Source organism: Herpailurus yagouaroundi, unplaced genomic scaffold (assembly GCF_014898765.1).
Source record: "Herpailurus yagouaroundi ecotype Mexico unplaced genomic scaffold, PumYag 28, whole genome shotgun sequence".
Taxonomy (NCBI): Eukaryota; Metazoa; Chordata; class Mammalia; order Carnivora; family Felidae; genus Herpailurus; species Herpailurus yagouaroundi.
The window spans coordinates 134,186,830-134,208,047 of NW_024412376.1; the positions used below are offsets into that span (position 1 = coordinate 134,186,830).

The window sequence follows — 21,218 nt, forward strand, 5'->3', positions numbered from 1 at the left end:
CAAACCCAGTCACAAAAATAACATACAATTTCTTTCTTTTATTTTAATGTTTATTCATTTTTGAAAGACAGAGAAAGACAGAGCACAAGCTCTGTGGGGCGGAGAGAGAGGAAGACACAGAATCTGAAGCAGGCTCCAGCCTCTGAGCTGTCAGCACAGAACCCGATGTGGGGCTCGAACTCACGAACCGCAAGATCATGACCTGAGCCAAAGCTCAGCCGACTGAGCCACCCTGGTGCCCCATATACACTTTCAACATTGTAAAGAAATAACTTCCGCTTTCTATGCTTTTCCATAACCTTAATCTCACTTGGTTCAGTCTTTCTTGGATTTTGTACTAGTTTGATTTGAGTTGTGTCCAAGGTGGAAAAACATTCTTTTCTATGTGGTCCCACTTGTATTGTGCAGGGCACTGCGTTTTTATGAGTTATCTCTGTAGATTGTACAGAACAACATTAGACCGTGACATCTTCTCCATTTCTAGGATAAAATCACTCCCTTTTATGAAATGTGGGAGTGTTTATAATGTGCCAGAGCTTACATTATTGGACATGTAAACACCATAGCAGAATCTGGACCGTATATAATCTCTCTTTCTACTTTGTCTTTAAATAGTACTTCCATTTTAACAGTAGCAGGTGATTTTTTTCTTTTACAATGTTTAACATATTATTAAGGTATAGCAAAGATTGTAAAATTATTATGGGCCTAGTCAATCACCGTAAAGCAAAGAGGAAGCTAATTCAAATTTTAAAGGTTTTGTGTCCTGCAGGATTTGAATGACTATCAGGGAATCTGATCTTATTCCTAATCTAGAGTTTAGAACATCTTTTTTTTCAAAAAACAAAATAATGTTTACCTTCACATGATAGAATTAATATTTTCCTGTTTCAAGCGCTCCATGTTCTTTGTTGATAAATCAAGACGGAGAGCATATAGAAGTTCAGAGAGGAAACATTCTGTTCGAAGGTTCTTGTTTTCATCACAATAGGTAGAGTGCTAGGCATCTGTTTTGTGCTAAAGCTTACTAGAAGTGTCACTGCCTCTGAGCAACAAGCAGGAAATACTTCTGTCCTTAAAACCAAAAATAGATGCTCTTTCTCATTATCATAACTCAAAAGATCATCTTTTTTAATGAGATGGGCACATCCCCTGTGGTTTTCACAGATTTAAGAATCAGATTATTTAATGCAGAGCTTGGAGAAAAATAGCTCTGATAAGATAGATAATGGAAATTTTACTGAACGCTGAAACAAGAACTTTATCTTTCTGCATTTTTCACCTTTTATTTTTCATTTATTATTTTTGATGATTCCTAAAGAGATTCATTCATCTGTCTTATTTTAAGATGTTAGTACATTTACATAATTCTTGCTGTATATTAACTTCAAAAGATCATCACTGCAGAGAAAAAAAATTGCTCACAAGAATTGGATGTGTTAGGATTTAGGTATACTGTATGCTTTAGACAATTGTACAAAGTATTGTGTATTAATGTGTTGGCAGTTGGACAGGTAAAAATTGCTACTTTGCTGATTTTAGAAAGTTCTGCCTGTGTTTTAGAAAGTGGGGCAAGGGAAACTAAAGAGAAGCAAGTAGAAGTAATTTAAGGGAAATAAAGTAATGTATTTGAAAGTGCTTTACAAACTTCCGAATAACATAAAGATGTTAATTACTGTTTCTGCAAGCCTTGACTTAGAGAAGAAAGATCCAAAAAGACTCAAAAAAGAAAAAAATGGGAAAAAGAGAAAAGAACTAACTTGGATAAGAAAACGTTCAGAAAGAAACACATTGAGAATACCATAATGGGGGGGGGGGGGGGGTTACGTTCTAGCTTTTTTTTAAATCTGAAGATGCAGTAGTACTTATACTTCTTATTTAAGCAGTTAAGTTAAAAACATTTTATAAACCAAAAGTTCTGCTGAAAATAATTTGGGGAAGGAATCTTATCATATGAGTTGGCAAGAATTGGGTGGAAACCACAAGGCAGATGACTTTCTCAGCTCTAAATAAAGATCTGTGTGTCATAGGGGCTTCTGTGCGGTGCTTCCACTTAATTAAGGTTTAATTTACATTTGTTGATATCATCTGAGCTGTACATTTTGTTCTTATTCACACCTTTACAAGGTAGGTATCATTAACCCATTTTACTGATGAGGCATAGAGGGTAATCGACTTGCCCCCAACCACTTAATTCTCCAGTGGCAAAACCCTCATTCATCCAACCCTTGAGTTTATTTCCACATCCCCACAGATGCTTCACGGCAGAGCAATTAATTCCATTGTGTTTCTAGATACATGGCTTATTGGATCTCTCTAGAAGAAGTCCTTGTTAAATAACAGTAGTCAACTTAAAAATATCACCCCAGGGCATGTTTTAGGCCTGGCTGTGTTTTTACTAACTGACTTCAAACGAGTCCTACTATTTGCATTCTGTAAGAACCAAGGAATAAACAAAGAAGACATCTCAGCTGCCCAAGTATGGGTTCAGAGTCTGTGCACTGTGCCCTTCACACCTTATCTGGAGTTTGGTGTTTTAAGTTTCATTCTCTTCTAAATTTTATTTGGTTTCCAAAATCATAGCTGACTTGAGAAAGGGAAAGGTTCCTACTCTGACCGCAATGAGACTTGACTCTTGAGGGTTGGGGCGAGGGCGAGGAGATAATCAAACTGTGAAAGGCAGACAAAGTGTCTCCTGGAGCAGAGCAGTCAGCGGCCTTTGAGTAGAAGAGCAGACAGCCCTCTGTGCCTCCGAAGCTTGTCTCGCCACTGGCCTTCATAGGCAGGTGTGTTCCATTTACCAGCAGTGCGCACAAAACCAGTATTGCACCCTGTCCCTCTATTCCATTGATTGTTTCTTCCTCTAGGATCCTGACTCTGCTTGGTTCTAGACCTGGATCTGTAACTTGGATTTCACCTTTAGCTCTCCAGGGTGTTTTTATACCTGTACTTTCCTTGCCGTTTGAACCTCAGCAATCTTAGTTTTGATTCTCAGAGTGTCCTGTTGGCTTTGGGAGGAGCTCCAATCCTGCCAGCTCTGGTCATGGCCGTAGAAACTCAGCCTCTGCCCAGTATCCCCTGAGCCAGCTCCTTTAGTTCAGTGTTTTCATGTTCCAACGGAGCAAGATAATTGGTAGTCATATTGAGGATCCCATGTCACCAAAGATTAATTATATTCTGTATGTTCCAAGAAGGCATTACATTTTAGAAAAAAAAATTTAATCCAGTACGGTTGAAGCTAAACCCATTTTATTACTTAGATGGGTAGTCAGTCTTTCAACTGTTATGAAAACCTTGATCATTCTCAAGATCTTCTTCCTCCTTGCGGTTTCTAAAAAGCAGAAATTATATAGTATTATAACAGCATAGTGAGGCAGAGAATTATAATGAGTTATAGAATATTTTTGAGGAGCATAACCAATTTTTTTTAGTAGCTTGCACCAGCTTTCTTATCAAAAAATGGTTCATTAAACAAAGTCTTTTTTTTTAACATTTTGTTTACAGATTTGTCTTTTAGGTCAATAGCAGCAAATACTTAAGTAGAGATGCTACAATATCATAAAATAGTTAAAAAGGGAGATAGTGGAGCAAGTGGTTGTTGGCATGAAATGTTTATTTTGAGGAGAATTCTTGGCATTTTTGCCTCACATCAGCATAATAAGGGTTTGTAGAAGAGGAGGGAAACATTAATGTATTTGTTGAGGATAAATGGCCCTGTAGAGCATTTGTGTTAGTGAATATATTATGGATAGTCCCATAAATATAGTAATTAAAAAGTTGCACACTAAACATTTTGTGGACTGGCATAAATATCCCTTTCCTCCCCTCAATGGCCTGCATTCGAGTGGATAGTGCATTGTTCCTCTTGGTTTCTTAGTATTCTTAAAAATAGGAAAAAGAATGGTAGTCTCAAAGATTTGTTTCCTTCTTGGGGTATTGGCTGATCAGATGGGCAGAAACAGATTTGATGTTTTTAGGACTGAGTTATTTTTTTACAGTCAGAAAAATGTCCCACAATACCTGCTAAAAAACAACAACAACAACAAGCAAACAAAACAAAAAGCAGCAACAACCCACGCTTCCTGGCTTTGGGAAATTTAATCATTAAAGTTATTTCCAGACAGTACCGCAGTGTGCTGGCGTATAATGTGTAAAATGTGTTCAGTAGAATCAGTGATACCACAGAGCTTATGTGTTGTAAAAGACGCGAAATGATGAATAATATAAATATATATTAGGGACAAAAACATAGACCTGTAGTGAGTGAATTTTCTGGTTTTTCAAGGAAGCCAGACTTGATTATCTCATTACTATCTGTTGCCCCAGTGGGTTGAACCTGAGGAGGTTGCTGTGTGAATGAGCATCTGGGAGGAGAGGCACCATGCTGTTAGAGTAATGACGTCCTGTCCTTCACACAGAAGGGTAACAAAGAAGGCAGACAGATGTAAAGTGGGCAATTTCTATTCCTTTGCATGCTCAAAATGTTCGCACCTAGCTATTTTCCCATTTATGAGGCATCCTGTTTTTCATAATTTCATTTTTTCTGAATCCTCTTACTTACCACACTATATGCATTTATGAGTTCATAAAGATTTTTTTCTGTGAGGAGGAGAGTAAATGCAGTTGAGTCTGATTTGCAGCTTGGCTTTGAGTCAATTAGGTTGAGAAAAGAAGGAATAGACTATTCCTGTTCTCACCATTTAATTAGCCTCTTTACCTCTTAGTTGTGAGAGCTCTTGACTTATGTACTGGCTTGTCGATTTATTCCATACTTGTTGACTGCCTGCTATGAATCCTGTGCCCTGGGGATGCAAAGAGGAATGGCCCAGTTAGGTTTCTGATCTCTTTGGAACCATGTCCATCCTGGCCGACTTAATGACAGTGACATGTTTATCTAGAATTCTGAAATTCAGCCATCTTCCAGAGATGGCCTGGAGATGTTCATGGTAACAGAATAGACCGGCTCTGGAAGCCTCACAGCTTTTGAGATCACAAAATCTGCCCACAAAACAGAAGATCTACTTTTTAAGGTGTTTTCCGTTGCATTAGACTTTCTAATGAACCTTGCTGTTGTGTATTTATTGGAGTGCTTTCCAAGAACTAAGTCACTTCCCGCACTTCTGAATTTGCCAGAACCTGAGGCGGAAAGTGGGCAGGAGCCTGAGGGGGATGGCGTTGCTGCTGTCTGAAGAAGCATTACGCTGGGCAGTCTCAGAGGCAGGAGCCATGGCCAACTGTACTCCCTTTCCTTGTCTTTATTTTCAAATGTCTGACTCTTCATTTTTATTCATCTGGTCATGCTTGGAGGGGTCTTTGAGTTGAAGCATCTTCTGAAGCCTTGTGAGATGGTGGGTACTGGTTTCACTGAATGAAACTTACGTAAACCTTTGGCAATGTTGGCACCCCAAGCCAAAGGTCATTTTAAGCAGATCGTTCTTCTGGATGTTTTACTTACAAGATGCTTCTTTCATACTGCTAAGTTCTATCGATGTGCTCGCCTCACAGATGCCCCTATCCGTCCTGATATGCACTGGTGTATGTGTTTATTTACCTTAAAACAGGGTTGGGCTGTTTCAATTTTGGAGGGTAGCATAAGTAAGAAACCAAGATTTTCAAGATCTAGGTTGTCAAACAATTTACATGTCAACCCATTCTCAGTAAAGAGCCTTCCCAGCTGTTTTATCTACAGCATTATGTCATTTCATCTATTGCCTCCAACATCCCAATGCTCTTACCTATAACCTTGCTGTAACTAGGTTTGTCTTTATTCCTCTAATTCTAATATTCTTCTAATATCAGAGGGTTGTGGATTTCAGTGCCTGGCATATAGGAGTGTTCAGTGTATGTTTTTTAAATGAGAAATTAATAATGACAGCAAATCAATGTGATGTCTACAAAAATGAGCAGAAGTAATCTTTGCATTCAGTTGACTTCAGGAGGGGACATGAAGGGGGCTTCTGGGGGTGCCGATAATGTTCTAGGTTTTGATCTGGTGTGTTCAGTTTAGGAAAATTCATTGAGCTGTTTACTTAATGATATGTGTACTCTTTCTATATTTATGTAATACTTCAATGGAAAGTTTTCTTAAAAAATCAGTCTGATGTCTTCTCTACCCAGTACAGCAGATTTCTTTTTTTCTCTCAAGCTTTTAGAGTTTTTACAGGAAGGATATTAGTTCAGATGTCACAACAAAGAACCAGGCTAGCGTTGTTCCTTGACTTTAAGGAAGAGTTGAGGGGAACACCAACAAAATGTGGGTGGGATTGCCTGGTCTTCTGAAGAGGGCCAGGGAGGGCCAGCCCTGATGGATAGACTTTCAGTGACCTGCACTTCTGTCACACTTATTACAGGGGCCACATGCTAACCATCAGTAGGCTCTGTGCGTGCCTGCAGTGACAGGGGGACTTCATCTTGCATGTGACTATGAATAATTCATAAATGTGGTTAGCTGGAAATTTGTGGTCATCATTAGCATTTTAATGAAAAAAAATGCAGTCATTATCCTAAATCTGTTTTGTTTCTACTTTTTTTTTTTTTTTTTTTTTTTCCCCCCCCCCCCCCCCCCCCTACCCCTATCCCTCACGACAGCTAACCATCTCAGTCTTTCCTGAGTACTTGGAAACTGCCGAGGCCCCTGCTAATGTGCTGACTGGTCGCTATGGGCAGACGGTACCCGGAGGCTCACTGTCACCCAGGCAGCTCATGTACGTATGGGATTGGTCCCTCTTCTTTTTTCCTTTAAGTTTCATTGTAGACTATTGCAGTAAAGGTTTGTAACATTTAAATGAGAGTGTTTAGAAATGCAGGAGGATGCGTTGCTCTAGGGTACGTTTTTAATATTGAATGATGGGAAATGTTATTTAAATTAGGCTTTTTCTAATCCAGTGGCCATAGAAAGCCAGAAGTATGTATCAGCAGTCTCCCTCTTCTGTTTCAATGCATCCGCTCATAGATAGGGTTTTTTTTTTTTTTAAGTTTTCCTTTTCATCACAATATATAACATTTGAAACAGTAGGAGTGCCATAAATTAAAATCATTTCCCACTGATCTTTACAATTCTTTTAAGTAAAAAAAATTCCTGGACCCAGAAGAGAAGTCCTCTGGGCATGGCGTTGTTGAATACATGTTAAGGAGAGAGCCCCTGACTCTTTATTTGTTAGCATTCTCCAAAGGAGGAAACTCCTGATTCCCTCAGCGATGACTTTCAGTGTCTCACAAAACTTGTTTTTCCAATTATAGTCCTTCAGGAATGGCTGCTGTGGTGGCCTTTTCCTGTTTGTCTCTATCTCAGATTAATTTAGGAGAAAAATTATTATTGCCCCTTTAATAATCTCTCCTATTTCTATAAAGGAGAGTTTGTCTTAAACTTATTTTTTGCCCCATTTAGACTTTTAGTAAAGTTTGGGCCAGCCGTTTACATATTTATTTGCTTTTGTTGCTTCCTTTGGACCTCTGGAATTTTGGCTTCAAATCAGGGGTGTGCTTGGGGTAATTTCCCAGAGTGCCTTTGCTCCCGTATTCTTTTCAATGTTTATTCATATCAAGTCCCATTTCCTTGTACACCTCCATGTTTTTCTTCATAGGAAAGTTAGAACTGCCCTCAAACCCTCCCCCAGACCATTGCTTCTAAAATATAAGCTAGGTTGTTAGAAGCAGTGGAGGAAGGGAGAGCTGACAACAGAGCAGAGATTCAGACCAACCACCAGCGATAACAGCCCACAGCGGGGGGATAAACAGCTTTTACACGTATACTTTAGTATCCTCCAGCAGCATTTTTATGTTACCCTAAAATTAGCAGTTTTCATAGTGAACATCAGAAAAAATTTACCCTTATACACTGTAAGATAGAGGTCAGCAAACTAGCCCATGGGCCAAATCCAGCCTCCACCTGTTTTTGTAGGACCTGACAATTGTTTTTATATTTTTAAATGGGTATGTAAGCACCTACATAATCTACTTTGCCTCTTGGCCCTCAGAGCCTAAACTATCTGCGATCTGTCCTGTTGAGAAAAAATTTGCCTATTCCTGCTGTGAAAGAAGTTGGAAGCCATGTACTATGATTGAAACATAGGAATTTGTTATTTTTTGACCAGTTTTGTCCTACAAAAATGCTAATTTTATGTGGTTCAATCTAATATATTTTGAAGAAATTCATCTTTCAAAATGGTTAAAAGTTTGAACATTGTCAGGGTTCTCAGGGTGGAAGAAGTAAATTTACTTAGAAAATTATGTATGTGGACCAGCTCATCGTTCACTGTCTTCGTGAGTGATTCACCATACATCTTTGGAGCTTTCCAAGGGGGCTTTGAGCTTCACAGCAGACTGGGCTGTTGAGTAGTTGAAAGGAAGCCTTTCTTCTTCACTTGACTTAGGAAGAACTCTCTAGGAGAAAAACGCCCTTGTTTTACCCTTCCTGGGTGCCAGGGATGTGCTAGCCTTTCCCAGAGGCCTCTGCTGTGCATGGTGCTTTTTTCCGGGTGGGAACGAAGATGAGTGGCTGCATTTTGTGGTGGGCACACAGATGATTCCTTGGAACTAGAATGTAGTTCTCACCCTTTCGTGCCTTTCGTCTCCTTGTTAATAGTGTTGTTGCACCCTTAGTTCCATATATTACAAAACCATCATTTATTTTATGTGGTGTGCTTTCTGTTCTCCCCTTTCTCCCCCCTTGTATCTCCCTTCTCCTGATTACGAAATAAGATTTGCTTGTTGAAACCTCCAGCTGTCTTTCTTTAGTGGCCACTCTCAGTGGTAGGAAACATTACCCTCAGCTGCTCTGTCTCCTGTCACCTGAGGCAAGAAAATTAAGATGACCTGGGGTTTCTGGACCGGTACTAGGTCTGAACAGGGCCACAATGTTCCCTGGAGAAGAGAAAATATTTCAAGGGAAAAGAAATTCTCTGTAGAGTTTGTAATTTTGTCCTTAAGTGTGGTCAGCACCATCAGTCCAGGGTTGATAGTATACAGTGCTGTGCTCTGAACAATTTTTGAGGCTCATATGGCAAATTGGAGTTTTAGATTTTCAGTGTTTCTGTCTTAGGATCATCATTTTCCCTTTCAGCACTGTCTTCTTTCAGGATAGGATGCTGTTCTTTGGTGGAATGGGGCATGGCATCCATTGAACACCAGAATAAGAAGTCAATAGCTACAGGTGATCTCCCCACTCTTTTCATGCAGATATTAGTGCTTGTGTTGAGACTAGAGTTTGAAAACTATCCTGGGACTGGCTAATAAGATTGCATCCTTGTTTTTTTGTGTGTTCGCACCTAGCCATTCTCCTGCGTGCCTTTAGCTGCGCCAGCTGTAGCTGTCAGGATCTGGACTGTGGCCATAGTCTCCTGACCTCTGGCCTGCAGTCCCTCTCCCTGCAAATTGGACTCCTACATTCAGCCAAATTCACCTAATGGCATCCCTGTGGAGAATGTTTCGTGCATCCCCACTCGTCTAGAAGGTCACCCTGACATTTGAGTCCTCCACGTTTTCTTTCACTGCCCCTTATTTTAGTACCCCTGACTCATGGTTAATAATAGTTTTTGTTGGTAGTATTCCTCCTCAGCAGATATCTTACATTAGCCTCAGTGGGCTCCTCCCACCGAGACATACTGGTGCCTTTGGGTCCCTGTGCCGTTCCCTCTCTGGAATTCAGATCCATCTTTTGACCACCTGCTGCAACTCTACTGTGGCTTTAGGGTGTAGCAGAATTGCCCTCATTCCCAGGAAGCTTCCCTGGTTTCCCAGATAGTAGTAGCATGTGCCCAGGTAGCTCTTAAATCTCCCTCCTGAAGCTTATGTCCCAAATGGCTCTTTATATTTTGGAATCTTTATATACTTGGTCTGAACTTTGACACTGAACTCTTTTTTCACTTCCCTTGTCTTCTCTCCCTGTGAGGACAGCGCTTTATCTATGGTAGATCCTTAGATAATTGTAGCATCACTTTGGGTTTGGGATGCGATCTGATAATTGTCTGCAGGAAGCCCCCGTAAGCATTTTCCAGAGCTCTGGGCTGAGCTTGCCTCCAGGGCAGTCCGTTCCTTCAACACGTGCTGCTCACCTACCCCTGGCTCTGCTTCCACCTTCCTTTCCCTCTCAGAGGGTAGCTGTTTCCTCCTTTTCTGCACTTAAGAAATTTCTGTTTGAAACATTTAAACAGTGACAGGCACACACAACCGTTTCTTTTGGCCTTCCCTTCTTGACTTCCTTGGTGTCATTAATGAAAGGCTTTGTTTTGTTTTGTTTTTTAAGTTTATTTATTTTGAGAGAGAGAGAGCAGGGGAGGAGCAGAGAGAGAGAGGGAGAGGGAGAAATCCAAGCAGGCTCCACGCTATCAGCGCAGAGCCTGACATGAGGCTCAATCTCATGAACCCTGAGATCATGACCTCGGCCAAAATCAAGAGTTGGATGCTTAATCGACTGAGCCACCCAGGTGCCATGAAAGGCATTGGTTTGTAAAGATTCATTGTGTTGTCCCCATTTCACAGATAAGAAAACTGATGCTTGAAACAGAAAAGTAACTTGTCAGAGCAGAGTTGCAGTTTGAGCCTGGGTTTTATCCCCTCCACCCCACCCCGCCTGACCTTGTCCCCATCTGTATTCTCTCCTACGCTGGGGTTGTCTAGTGACCTGGTGATCATTTATTTAGGTGGTATCCACTCACAAGTTCTCCACACCAGGACTTTTGGTAAATACAGGTCTTAAAGACCTGCAAGATTCAGCATCAAAGAATGCCGACATCTGTCTCTGTCTCCTCTTTTACCCAATTAAACTCGGGAGCCACAAATGACACAGAGGCCTTAAGAGAGCACTTTGTGTAGAAAGAGTAATAGTAATAAATACCATAATGGTAATAACACTTTTAAATCATACAAGTAATACATGTTTAATATAGAAAAAATTAAAAATAAAGAGAAAATAAGCTCTTACACCTGCACATACCAAGAGATTAACCATTTTATGCCTTTGTTGAATACCCTTCTGTAAGTCAAATATTCTCTCTCGATATATTTATTTTCTGATTATTTACAGAAATGGGATAATGCCGTCCATGGTGTTTACTCAACGAAGTGTCATAAATATCTTTCTAGACTAGTACGTTTACTTTCCTGGCAGCTTAAAACCAGCTGTGGCCAGCGGTAGACTATCTGTGTGGTATTCCAGAGGGAGGAAGTAAAAACAGTCGAATGCAGGGAGGCTGCTTGATGTTAAAGAACATTAACATGGTTCTTTTTTGACCATGGTTAAAAAAGGGCTGGTTAGGACCTGTTACATTGATTTTCAATATCCATTAATGGGTCTCAGCTCCCAGTTTGGAAAGCACTGGCCTAAGAGATCACATGCCAGTGGAAAGCGTCCTTGGACAGAATTGGTGGTGGGGGAGTGGGAAGGAGCAGTTTCTGAACTCAGCTGGGGTGTGAGGAAACTTGCAGAATTTGCGTTGAGTCCAGAAGTCTGAGAGCAGTGCTCAAGATCATTAATAGTCAAGCGGGTTTCAGTGCCCAGGACAGGCAGGAAATGACGCAGTCACCCGAGAGAGGGGCTTTCTGCTCTGGTTTTAATCGGTTTTCCTGGTGTGGGAGGAAGTCCTGCAGAATTGTCCAGATGCTGGTGATCACAGCTGAGGAGTCCTTGGGGAGTCTCATAGTTTTAGTAATAAGATTCCCTGAACAGTGAGGGGATATTGGAATTGGGGAATGTTAAAGGAACAAGATTTTATTTTTTTTATTATTATTTTTTTATTTTTTTAATGTTTATTTCTGAGACAGCGAGAGACAGAACATGAGTGGGGGAGGGACAGAAAGGGAGGGAGACACAGAATCCAAAGCAGGCTCCAGGCTCTGAGCTGTCAGTACAGAGCCCAACACAGGGCTCGAACTCACGAACAGATCATGACCTGAGCCAAAGTCGGTCGCTCAGGTGCCCCTAAAGGAACAAGATTTTAAAAATAATGCTGATTAAATTCTTCCTCTGTCCGATGGGAGGAAAAAAGATCCATTTATCTTAGAAAATGTATAAATACCGAAAAGCACAAAGAAAAAAACCCATCCTTAACATTTTGGATGTGTTTTTATGGTCTTGGTGCATTGGTACCTTTAGATTAAACATTATTGTGATCATACAGCGTGTCTTATGTTACGATGTGCTTTTTGTCACTAATTCATCATGCAAATTTCTGACATTAAATCTTCTTTTAGTATGTGATTTTTAACAATCTAACACATTATTACATTGCACGGGTATATCGTGATTACCAATCACCCACGGTTGAGCATTTAGGGTATTTCTAATCTCTTGATGTCCTTCTGGATTAATCATCACTCGTAACTCTATTTTTCTCCTTAAGAAATGGCCATAGGTGAAACTGCTGAGTTAAAAGGTTGTTTGCACATTATGAAGACATTGCTATCCACACCCGAACTGCCCTCTGGAGAAGTTGTATCTATTTCCATTCCATCGCCCTTGTGTGAAGACTGAACATTTCTTCCTATTCTGGAAACTCAAGGATAAAAAACACTTTCTGATATGATAGGTTAAAAATGCTATCCTTATTGTTATAGTTTGCATTTTCTTTTTTTTCCCCTCATATTGAGGCTTAACTTTTTTTTATCTGTTCAGTAGCCGAAAATCAGCTGCATGAAATATGTGTGATGCAAATGTAAAAAAACTCAACTTCTTTTTGTGCAGATAATGTAACTTGTTTTCATTGTGTGTGGTTTGTATTGTGGTTTTTTTTTTTTTTAATTTTTTAATGTTTATTTTTGAGAGAGAGAGACAGGAGAGCAGGAGAGGGGCAGAGACAGAGAGGGAGACACAGAATCTGAAACAGGCTCCAGGGTCTGAGCTGTCAGCACAGAGCCCGATGTTGGGGCTCAAACTTGGGAACAGTGAGATCATGACCTCAGCCGAAGTCGGATGCTTAACCGACTGAGCCACCCAGGCGCCCCTCTATTGGTTTTAAGTTAAATGTCTAGTTCTTTAAAAAGACAAGTTGCCAGGGTTTTCATATGGCAGTAGCCTGAGGAGTTTAATTAAAATAGGAGAGTCCCTGCACTTAGAACTCTGTGTTGGAGAGCAAACAGCCTGTGATTGCTGCGGAGCCCTGGATAGGGAGACAGGAGGCCTGAGTCCAGACCTGGGCCTGCCAAGTAGAGCTAAAGGCATGGACAAGTTATTAGAACCAACTGAGTCTTGGAGCATCTGGGTGGCTCAGTGCAGTGCATTGAGCATCAGACTCTTGATTTCAGCTCAGATCATGTTCTCATGGTACATGGATTCAAGCCCCACATTGGGCTCTGTGCTGACAGTGTGCATCTGCTTGGGATTCTCTCTCTCTCTCTCTCTCTCTCTCTCTCTCTCTCTCTGCCCCTCCCCTGCTCATGCTGTCTCTCTCAGAAAATAAATAATTTTTTAAAAAATTTAAAAAAATAACCAACTGAGTCTTATTTATGACATCTGTAAATTGAGGAGTTGGACTGGATGATATTTAGGCAATCTCTAGTTGAAAAATTCAATTATATTTATTTTCGAGAAAGAACAGTGAGTGACGTTTGGCCGTAGGGAGAACCAAGTCAAAATCAGAGCAAATGAATTCCAAACATAGAACTCAGAAAATGAATGGGTAGTGAAGTATTATTTAAACTTGGATTTTAACTGCTTAAAATGTCTGCAAATAGGCCAAGACAAAGAGCTTTTAAAGGGGAGTGATCACATTCAAATAAGTAAAGGTAATCAACTTTACTACATAATAGCAGTGATAAACATAAAAATGCTTTTACAAGATAATGTTTTGGTTTATCTAGTTAGCTGAGACAGTGTGATAACATCCACTTCCTAGTGTGCTTCTGATAGGAAAAGTTTTGAGTAACCATTATGAATGTGATTAAGTACAGGGCCTGACATATAGTAAGTGCTCAATAAATATACATTGAACGAATGAACAAATAAGTACTATCTTGAAAACTTACTTAGCATTGATGGAGGGTGGAAATTCCTTGCACATTACAAATTTTTCCGAATCCTGTTTTGTAACACACTCGGTTCTCTAGCTTTGGTTGTATTCGGGCAGCTTCTTTCTATACGTGACAGCCCACACTGTTTTGCACCCGCCTGACTCATTATCCTTCTCACCCATATCTCCTTAGTTTCCTCCTTTGCAAGATGGGAAACAGCTCTAAATGCCTTTGTATGTTTTTAGGGTCAGTTTCTTTTATCTCTGTCAAGGCTGAATTACCAAATCTTCCTGTTCTCCCTCCTACCTCCTGTATGTTTTCTGTTGCTGCTGTAATAAAGTACTGCGTAGTGGCTTAAAACAACAGTTTTATTCTCTTACCATTTTGGAGACCTGACGTCTGAAAGGGGTCTTACTGGGCTGCCCAGGTGTCAGCCGGGCTGATTCCACTTGGAGCCTCTCTCTCGGGGAGAATCTGTAGCTTTGACTTTTTCAGCTTCTGGGAGTTCCTGTGTTCTTGTCTTGGGGCCCCTGTCTCCATCTTCAAAGTGGATCGCTCTAGTCTCGGCTTGCATCACCTTCTCCCCTTCTGTAGTTAAATCTGACTCTGCTTCCTCCTATAAAGATAATTATAATTACATTTAGTGCCCCCCAAAATATCCAGAATCTCTCCTCCTTTGGAGACTTAGTCCCATCACATCTGCAGAATCCATTTTGCCCACATCAGGTCACTTCACAGCCTCTGGGGATCACGATGTAAGTATCTTTGAAGGGGAGGGGACAACATTATTCAGGTTGCTACACCTTCCTTCTCTCTTGCCATGTTGTGCTTTTCCCTTTTCTATTTACTACCAACTATTTGCTCTTGTATGAACTTAACACACACACGTGTTTGTGTGGGAAGTTACTGCATCCACTTAGAGAATTCTTAGTTTCCTCTCAAGCAACTCATCTCTGAATTGCTGTGCCAGGTACTCTTGTCAAAGTCGGACTGCTGCCACCTGACAGGAGTAAGAGGCAAGGTTTAGTACAAGGAAGGATATAGAGAGATGCCAAACCCAAGACACTGTTCTGCTGGCAAATCTCCAAATCCTGTAAACCCTGCTTGTTAGCTGACTCTCTACAGCTTCCACCCAAACTACCTTCCAGTTCACGAATTCGTTCTTTGGCTGTGTCTGATCTTATTGAATTGGCCCGTTGAGTTTTTCCCTTTAACCGAGATATAATTCACACTCTACAAAACTCACCCCTTTAAATTATAAGATTCAGTAGCATTTAGTATATTCACAAAGACGTGTGACCATCACCACTGTCTAATTCCAGGACATTTTCACCACTCTGAAAGGAAATCCTGAGCCTATCAGGAGTTACCACCACAATTGCCCACCCTTCCCCCTCAGAAACCATGGAGCTACTGTGTCTCCAGCATAATGTTTTCTTTTTTTTTAACATTTTTTTTTTTCCAACGTTTATTTATTTTTGGGACAGAGAGAGACAGAGCATGAACGGAGGAGGGGCAGAGAGAGAGGGAGACACAGAATCGGAAACAGGCTCCAGGCTCTGAGCCATCAGCCCAGAGCCCGACGCGGGGCTCGAACTCACAGACCGCGAGATCGTGACCTGGCTGAAGTCGGACGCTTAACCGACTGCGCCACCCAGGCGCCCCTAGCATAATGTTTTCAAGTTTCATCCATGTTGTAGTACTTCCCAGCACTTCATTCTTTTTTGTTGTCGAATAATATTCCGTTGTACAGATATACCACATTGGTTTTTCTTTGTTTTCTAAGAAAGAGAGAGCACAGGCAGGGGAGGAGAGCGGGGGACTGAGGATCTGAAGCAGCTCTATGCTGACAGGCTGAGCACAGCTGGGGCTTGAGCTCATGAACCACGAGATCATGACCTGAGCCAAAGTCAGATGATGCTCAACTGACTGAGCCACCCAGGTGCCCCGTATTTGGTTTTTCTATTCATCCCTTTATGGACATTTGGGTTGTTCCAACTTTTTGGTATTCTAAATAATGTTGCCATGAACATTCACGTACAAGTTTTTGAGTGGACAAATGTTTCCGTTTCCCTTGGGTATATACATGAGAGCAGAATTGCTGGGTCATATGGTAACTCTATTTTAACCTTTTGAGAAATTTTTAGTTTCATAAAGTAGGTGGGCCCTTTTACAATCCCACCAGTAATGTGAGAGGGTTCCCTTTTTTGGCATCCTTACATTACTTTTTATTGTCTTTTTGATTATAGCTGTCCTAGTGGTTGTGAAGTAGTATGTTATTCTGGGTTTGATTTGCATTTTCCTAATGATTTGATGATGTTGAACATCTTTTCAAATCCTTTGTTCATTTAAAAACATTTTTTTTAAGTTTATGTGTTTTGAGAGAGAGAGTGAGCGAGCGAGCGGGGGAGAGGCAGAGAAAGAAGGAAAGAGAGAGAATCCCAATCAGGCTCCACACTGTCAGCATGCAGAGCCCGACACAGGGCTCAAACTCATAATAAAGTGCGAAATTGTGACCTGAGCCCAAATCAAGAGTTGGTCGCTTAACCGACTGAGTGACCCAGGTGCCCCTCCTTTGTTCATTTTTAAATTGGGTTATTTATCCTTTTCTTCTTTATGTATTCTGGTTACGATACCCTTTATATATTCTAGTTACTATAAAAATTTTCTCCTATTCAGAAATAGGAGAAAAATACTTGTATTTTTACTTGCTTGATATTGTCCTTCAAAGCAAAAAGTTTTAAATTTTGATGCAGTTAAGTTTATGTTTTTTGTTGTTTATATTTTTGATGTCATATCTGATAAATATTGCCTAATCCAAGGTATTGAAGATTTGGTCCTATTTTTTTCCTAATAACTTAATAATTTTAGTGCTTACATTTGGGTGTTTGATTCATCTGAGTTAATGTGTTCTCAAGCAGTGGTTCAGTTCATTATGCTGTATGTGCATATCTAGTTGTCCCAGGACTGTTTATCAAAAGACTGTTCTTTCCCTTATTGAGATAAGTTTTATAATTTCTGCAAAGAGGCCAGATGACTTCTTTTTTTTTTTTTTTTAATTTTTTTTTTCAACGTTTATTTATTTTTGGGACAGAGAGAGACAGAGCATGAACGGGGGAGGGGCAGAGAGAGAGGGAGACACAGAATCGGAAACAGGCTCCAGGCTCTGAGCCATCAGCCCAGAGCCTGACGCGGGGCTCGAACTCACGGACCGCGAGATCGTGACCTGGCTGACGTCGGACGCTTAACCGACTGCGCCACCCAGGCGCCCCAACCAGATGACTTCTTTAATAGGGACTGCATTTAATTTTTAGATCATTTCGAGATATATTGCTGTCTTCATAGTATTGCCTTCCAAATACATGTACGTGGATAGCTTTCATTTATTTAGGCCTCCCTTAATTTCTTTCTGTGATGTTTTATAGTTTTCAGTGTACAAGATTTCTACTTTAGTAAATGTATTTTTAAGTATTTTATTCTTGTTTGATGTTGTTATAAACAGAATTGTTCTCTTTTTTTAAGTTTATTTATTTTGAGAGACAGAGCATGTGTGCGTGTGCGCATGATTGTGGGAGGGGCAGAGAGAGAGGGAGACAGAATCTCAAGCAGGCTGTCCACACTGTCAGCACACAGCCCACTGTGGGGCTCAATCTCATGAACTGTGGGGTCATGACCTGAGCTGAAACCAAGAGTCGGAAGCTTAACCTGCTGAGCCACCCAGATGCCCCTAACAGAATTGTTTTCAGTGTATGGAACTTGAACTTGTTTGTATGCATGTGTGTTTTTGTGCGTGTACACTATATACATAATACGTAGTGTGTGTGTCTGTGTGTGCATGTGTGTGTGTATATCTCGTTTCCTTCCTTCCTTCAGTCTTGCAATTTCAAGTAGATTTTTTCAAATTCACCTGCTGTCCTTTCATGCTATCCTGTTCTTGTATTCTGCAGTTGTTTCAATACAAAGCCTCTTTCAGACTTTCTACTATTTTTAGCTCTTGGACGCAGATTTTGCCATTTGCGTTGACCATCTCTCTTTTTCTTGTTTAGTCTTAAACTTTGACTGTGAGGGCCAGTCGGATGGGGGGTCATTTGCCATGGGAGTCCAATGTGAATAGGAACGTGGAGACCCAGGGCATTTTTTTTCATTTGTTTCAGTTCGTGCTTCATGGGTATCATTGCTTCTGGACCAGTCTTTGTATTATTTTTTGGGACAGGGAACCTGAGGCTACATGAATGTTATGTGTTTGGATACCATACCTCCCTATAAGAGTAGTCTTGGGATTTTGACTTGATATTGGTGAGGCTTTAAAAATTTTGTTTGTTGGGGTGCCTGGGTAGCTCAGTCAGTTGAGTGTCCAACTCTTGATTACAGGCTCAGGTCATGATCTCAGGGTTCGTGAGATCAAGCCCCGCATCAGGCTGTGCACTGAGAGCATGGAGTCTGCTTGGGATTTTCTCTCTCTCTCTCTGTCCTGCCCCCACTCATGTGTGCACATGCACCCTCTCTCTCTCAAAATAAACAAACATTAAGAAAAGTAAATTTTTTTTTTTGCGTATTTCCTTCCTCCCTCCCTCCCTTCCTTCCTTCCTTCCTTCCTTCCTTCCTTCCTTCCTTCCTTCCTTCCCCCAAACAAAAGCTTCCTTGCAAAGCTTAAGGGGTGGGAAATGAATATTTTCTAGACTTTGTTTTACTGAGGGGCAGCCCTTTGTGACTGCCGGCATAGAGCAGGTAGCTCAGCTTTGTCTGGCCAGGTTCATGGGTCCTGTGGTCTGTGTGCCCCTTTCTTTGTAGATTATCAGAATCTTAGACATTGAGGCCATACTGTGCTCTGATAGCCTTCCAAGTGTTCAAGCGTTAATGTTCTCTACTGACTGAGTTCCACCTTCAGTTCTGGCCCAGGGATTTACTTCTCGTGATTTTGACGTTCTTCTTTGTAAAATAAGGTGTTAGGTATATGTTATTTAGGTTTTCCATATATTTGAAACAGGCAGAATCCTCCTTTGTCATCTTGGCTTACCATATGGACTAGGAACTTTGGCACAACCTGACTGTAGGATTTTTAAGACCTTTCAATCACCAGATTACAATCTCTGATTTCCAGAGAACCTTAAATATAAATGAACGTTAAATAAATATTAATTCAGTGTACGGGTGTTCTGCAGAGGTGCCTTGCACCTGAGTAACCCCAGTTTTGTAGTGTCGTGAAATACGGTCTCATCCAGGGACTCCTGACCACTCGTAGAACACCGCTTTCTGTGCACGTCTCAGAATCAGTAAGCCAGATTCTAGATTTTTATATGGCATGTGAACCAAAGCTGTGCACTTGCTTATCAGAGTCCTATCTATTGCCTGTATTTTTAGATACTCATAAAATAGAGCTTGTCTTCATGTCTAGTAAGTAAAGGTTACATCTTGATGTTAATGGTAATAAAGAAAGGTGACAGCTCTATATTTATCTCTCAGGAGAGAGAAATTAAAGTTCAGTAGTCTAAATTAAAATCCCTTCTTTGCAAATTTTTGCTTTTTTTGTCTTAAAATTCCCTCTGTAGTCTGCTTCTGAGGTGGACGTTTGAAATATTGCATCAGTCGAATGCAAACTGGTGCAGCCACTCTGGAAAGCAGTGTGGAGGTTCCTCAAAAAATAAAAAATAGAACTACCCTACAACCCAGCAGTTGCACTACTTGGTATTTATCCAAGGGATACAGGTGCGCTGTTTTGAAGGGGCATATGCACCCCAGTGTTTTTAGCAGCATTACCGATAATAGCTGAAGTATGGAAAGAGCCCAAATGTCCATCAATGGATAAAGAAGATGTGGTGTGTGTGTGTGTACACACACACACACACACACAATGGAGTATCACTTGGCAATCAAAAAGAATGAAATCTTGCCGTTTGCGACCACATGGATGGAACTAGAAGGTATTATGCCAAGCAAAATTAGTCAGAGAAAGACAAGTATCATATGACTTTACTCATATGAGGAATTTAAGATACAAAACAGATGAACATAGGGGAAGGGAAGCAAAAATAATATGAAAACAGGGAGGGGGACAAAACGTAAGAGACTCTAAAATATAGAGAGCAAGCAGAGAGTTGATGCGGGGTTGTGGGAGGGGGGATGGGCTAAATGGGTAAGGGGCTTAAGGAATCTACTCCTGAAATCATTGTTGCGCTAGATGCTAACTAACTTGGATATGCATTTAAAAATAAATAAATGAAAAGATGCTCAAAAAAAAAGAAACATTGCATCAAAATTTATTTCGTTCTGGCAATGAAAAACTCTCCTCTTCACGTGGTTGCTCTGGGTCTAGCATCTCCCTGCAGTAACAAGAGAGAGCAGAACCAAGAGGCCCTGTGTCAAGTCTTCACCAGTGTAGGAGTGGCCACCCTGGAAAGAAGCCTGTTTGGTGTCTGCCTAGAAAACATGGCAGAACAGTCCTTGAGGGAACTAAGTGGGACTTCCCTTTTTATTTTCTACAGACTAACTTTCTTGTTCCAGAAACAAGGAACCCGTTTGCATAGTGTGGTGAGTACCTGCAAATCTCATACCCAGCATTTTTGGGACAACAACTCTAGGGGCTTCTGAACAGCCTTTCCCCCAAATTTCATAAGAAGAAAATTCAGATGGTGGGATGGATTAGTCTTCTGTATATGTGGGTAGATTTTGACTCAGAGAGAGACAAGAAGAATGTGTTGTCCTCAGGGAGGTGGACACAGAACTTCCTGCGAAAGGAGTAATTGAGAGGAAATCTTCCATCTAAACTTTAGGAGCTTAAGACCATCTTCTGGGAGCCACCTCTGGAAATGAAAGAAGAGAAATATGCGACTTTACGGGGCAGTTTTGAAAACAAAGCAGTCAGAGTTATTTTTCCAGGTTTGCTGGACACTTTGCTCATTTATGCAAACCTGAAATTATTCTCTGGGGAAGTGAACTCTGCTGACCTGAAAGAAGGTCACAAAAATCCTTGCAAAATGAAACCCATAGAATTCTGAAAGGAATGACTTGGCATCTTTCAGAGTCATGAGATAGGTCAGTTTGTTGTTAGCCTCTGTACTCTCCAGACTTTCCTTTAATGAGTGTGTGAGTGTGTGTGTGTGTGTGTGTGTGTGTGTGTGTGTGTGTGTATGCATGCCTGTCTGTTTACGTGTATGTGTGGAGAGAAATAGAAAATAGCAAGCACGCACTATTGCATGTTGTCTGTAGAGAATGTTTTGTTAAAGGTATATCTAGACTTAAAAAAATTTTTTTTGATGTGTATTTATTTTTGAGAG

At 40.8% G+C, this 21,218-nt stretch overlaps 1 protein-coding gene across 13 annotated transcripts in view; it reads left to right on the forward strand.

Moving 5' to 3' along the window:
- The window catches only part of APBB2 (amyloid beta precursor protein binding family B member 2), a 387,308-nt gene that overhangs the window by 137,652 nt on the left and 228,438 nt on the right, over positions 1-21,218 (forward strand). For 11 of the 13 annotated variants that reach the window (XM_040485051.1, XM_040485032.1, XM_040485027.1 and 8 more), the window contains one exon: positions 6,589-6,704. The exons of 1 other annotated variant lie outside the window; for it this stretch is intronic. In XM_040485051.1, coding sequence (XP_040340985.1) covers positions 6,659-6,704 — 46 coding nt within the window. In that variant the 5' untranslated portion in view covers positions 6,589-6,658. Of the gene's footprint in view, positions 1-6,588; positions 6,705-21,218 lie in introns of those variants that run through there. One more of the 13 variants, XM_040485045.1, reaches the window with a different exon arrangement.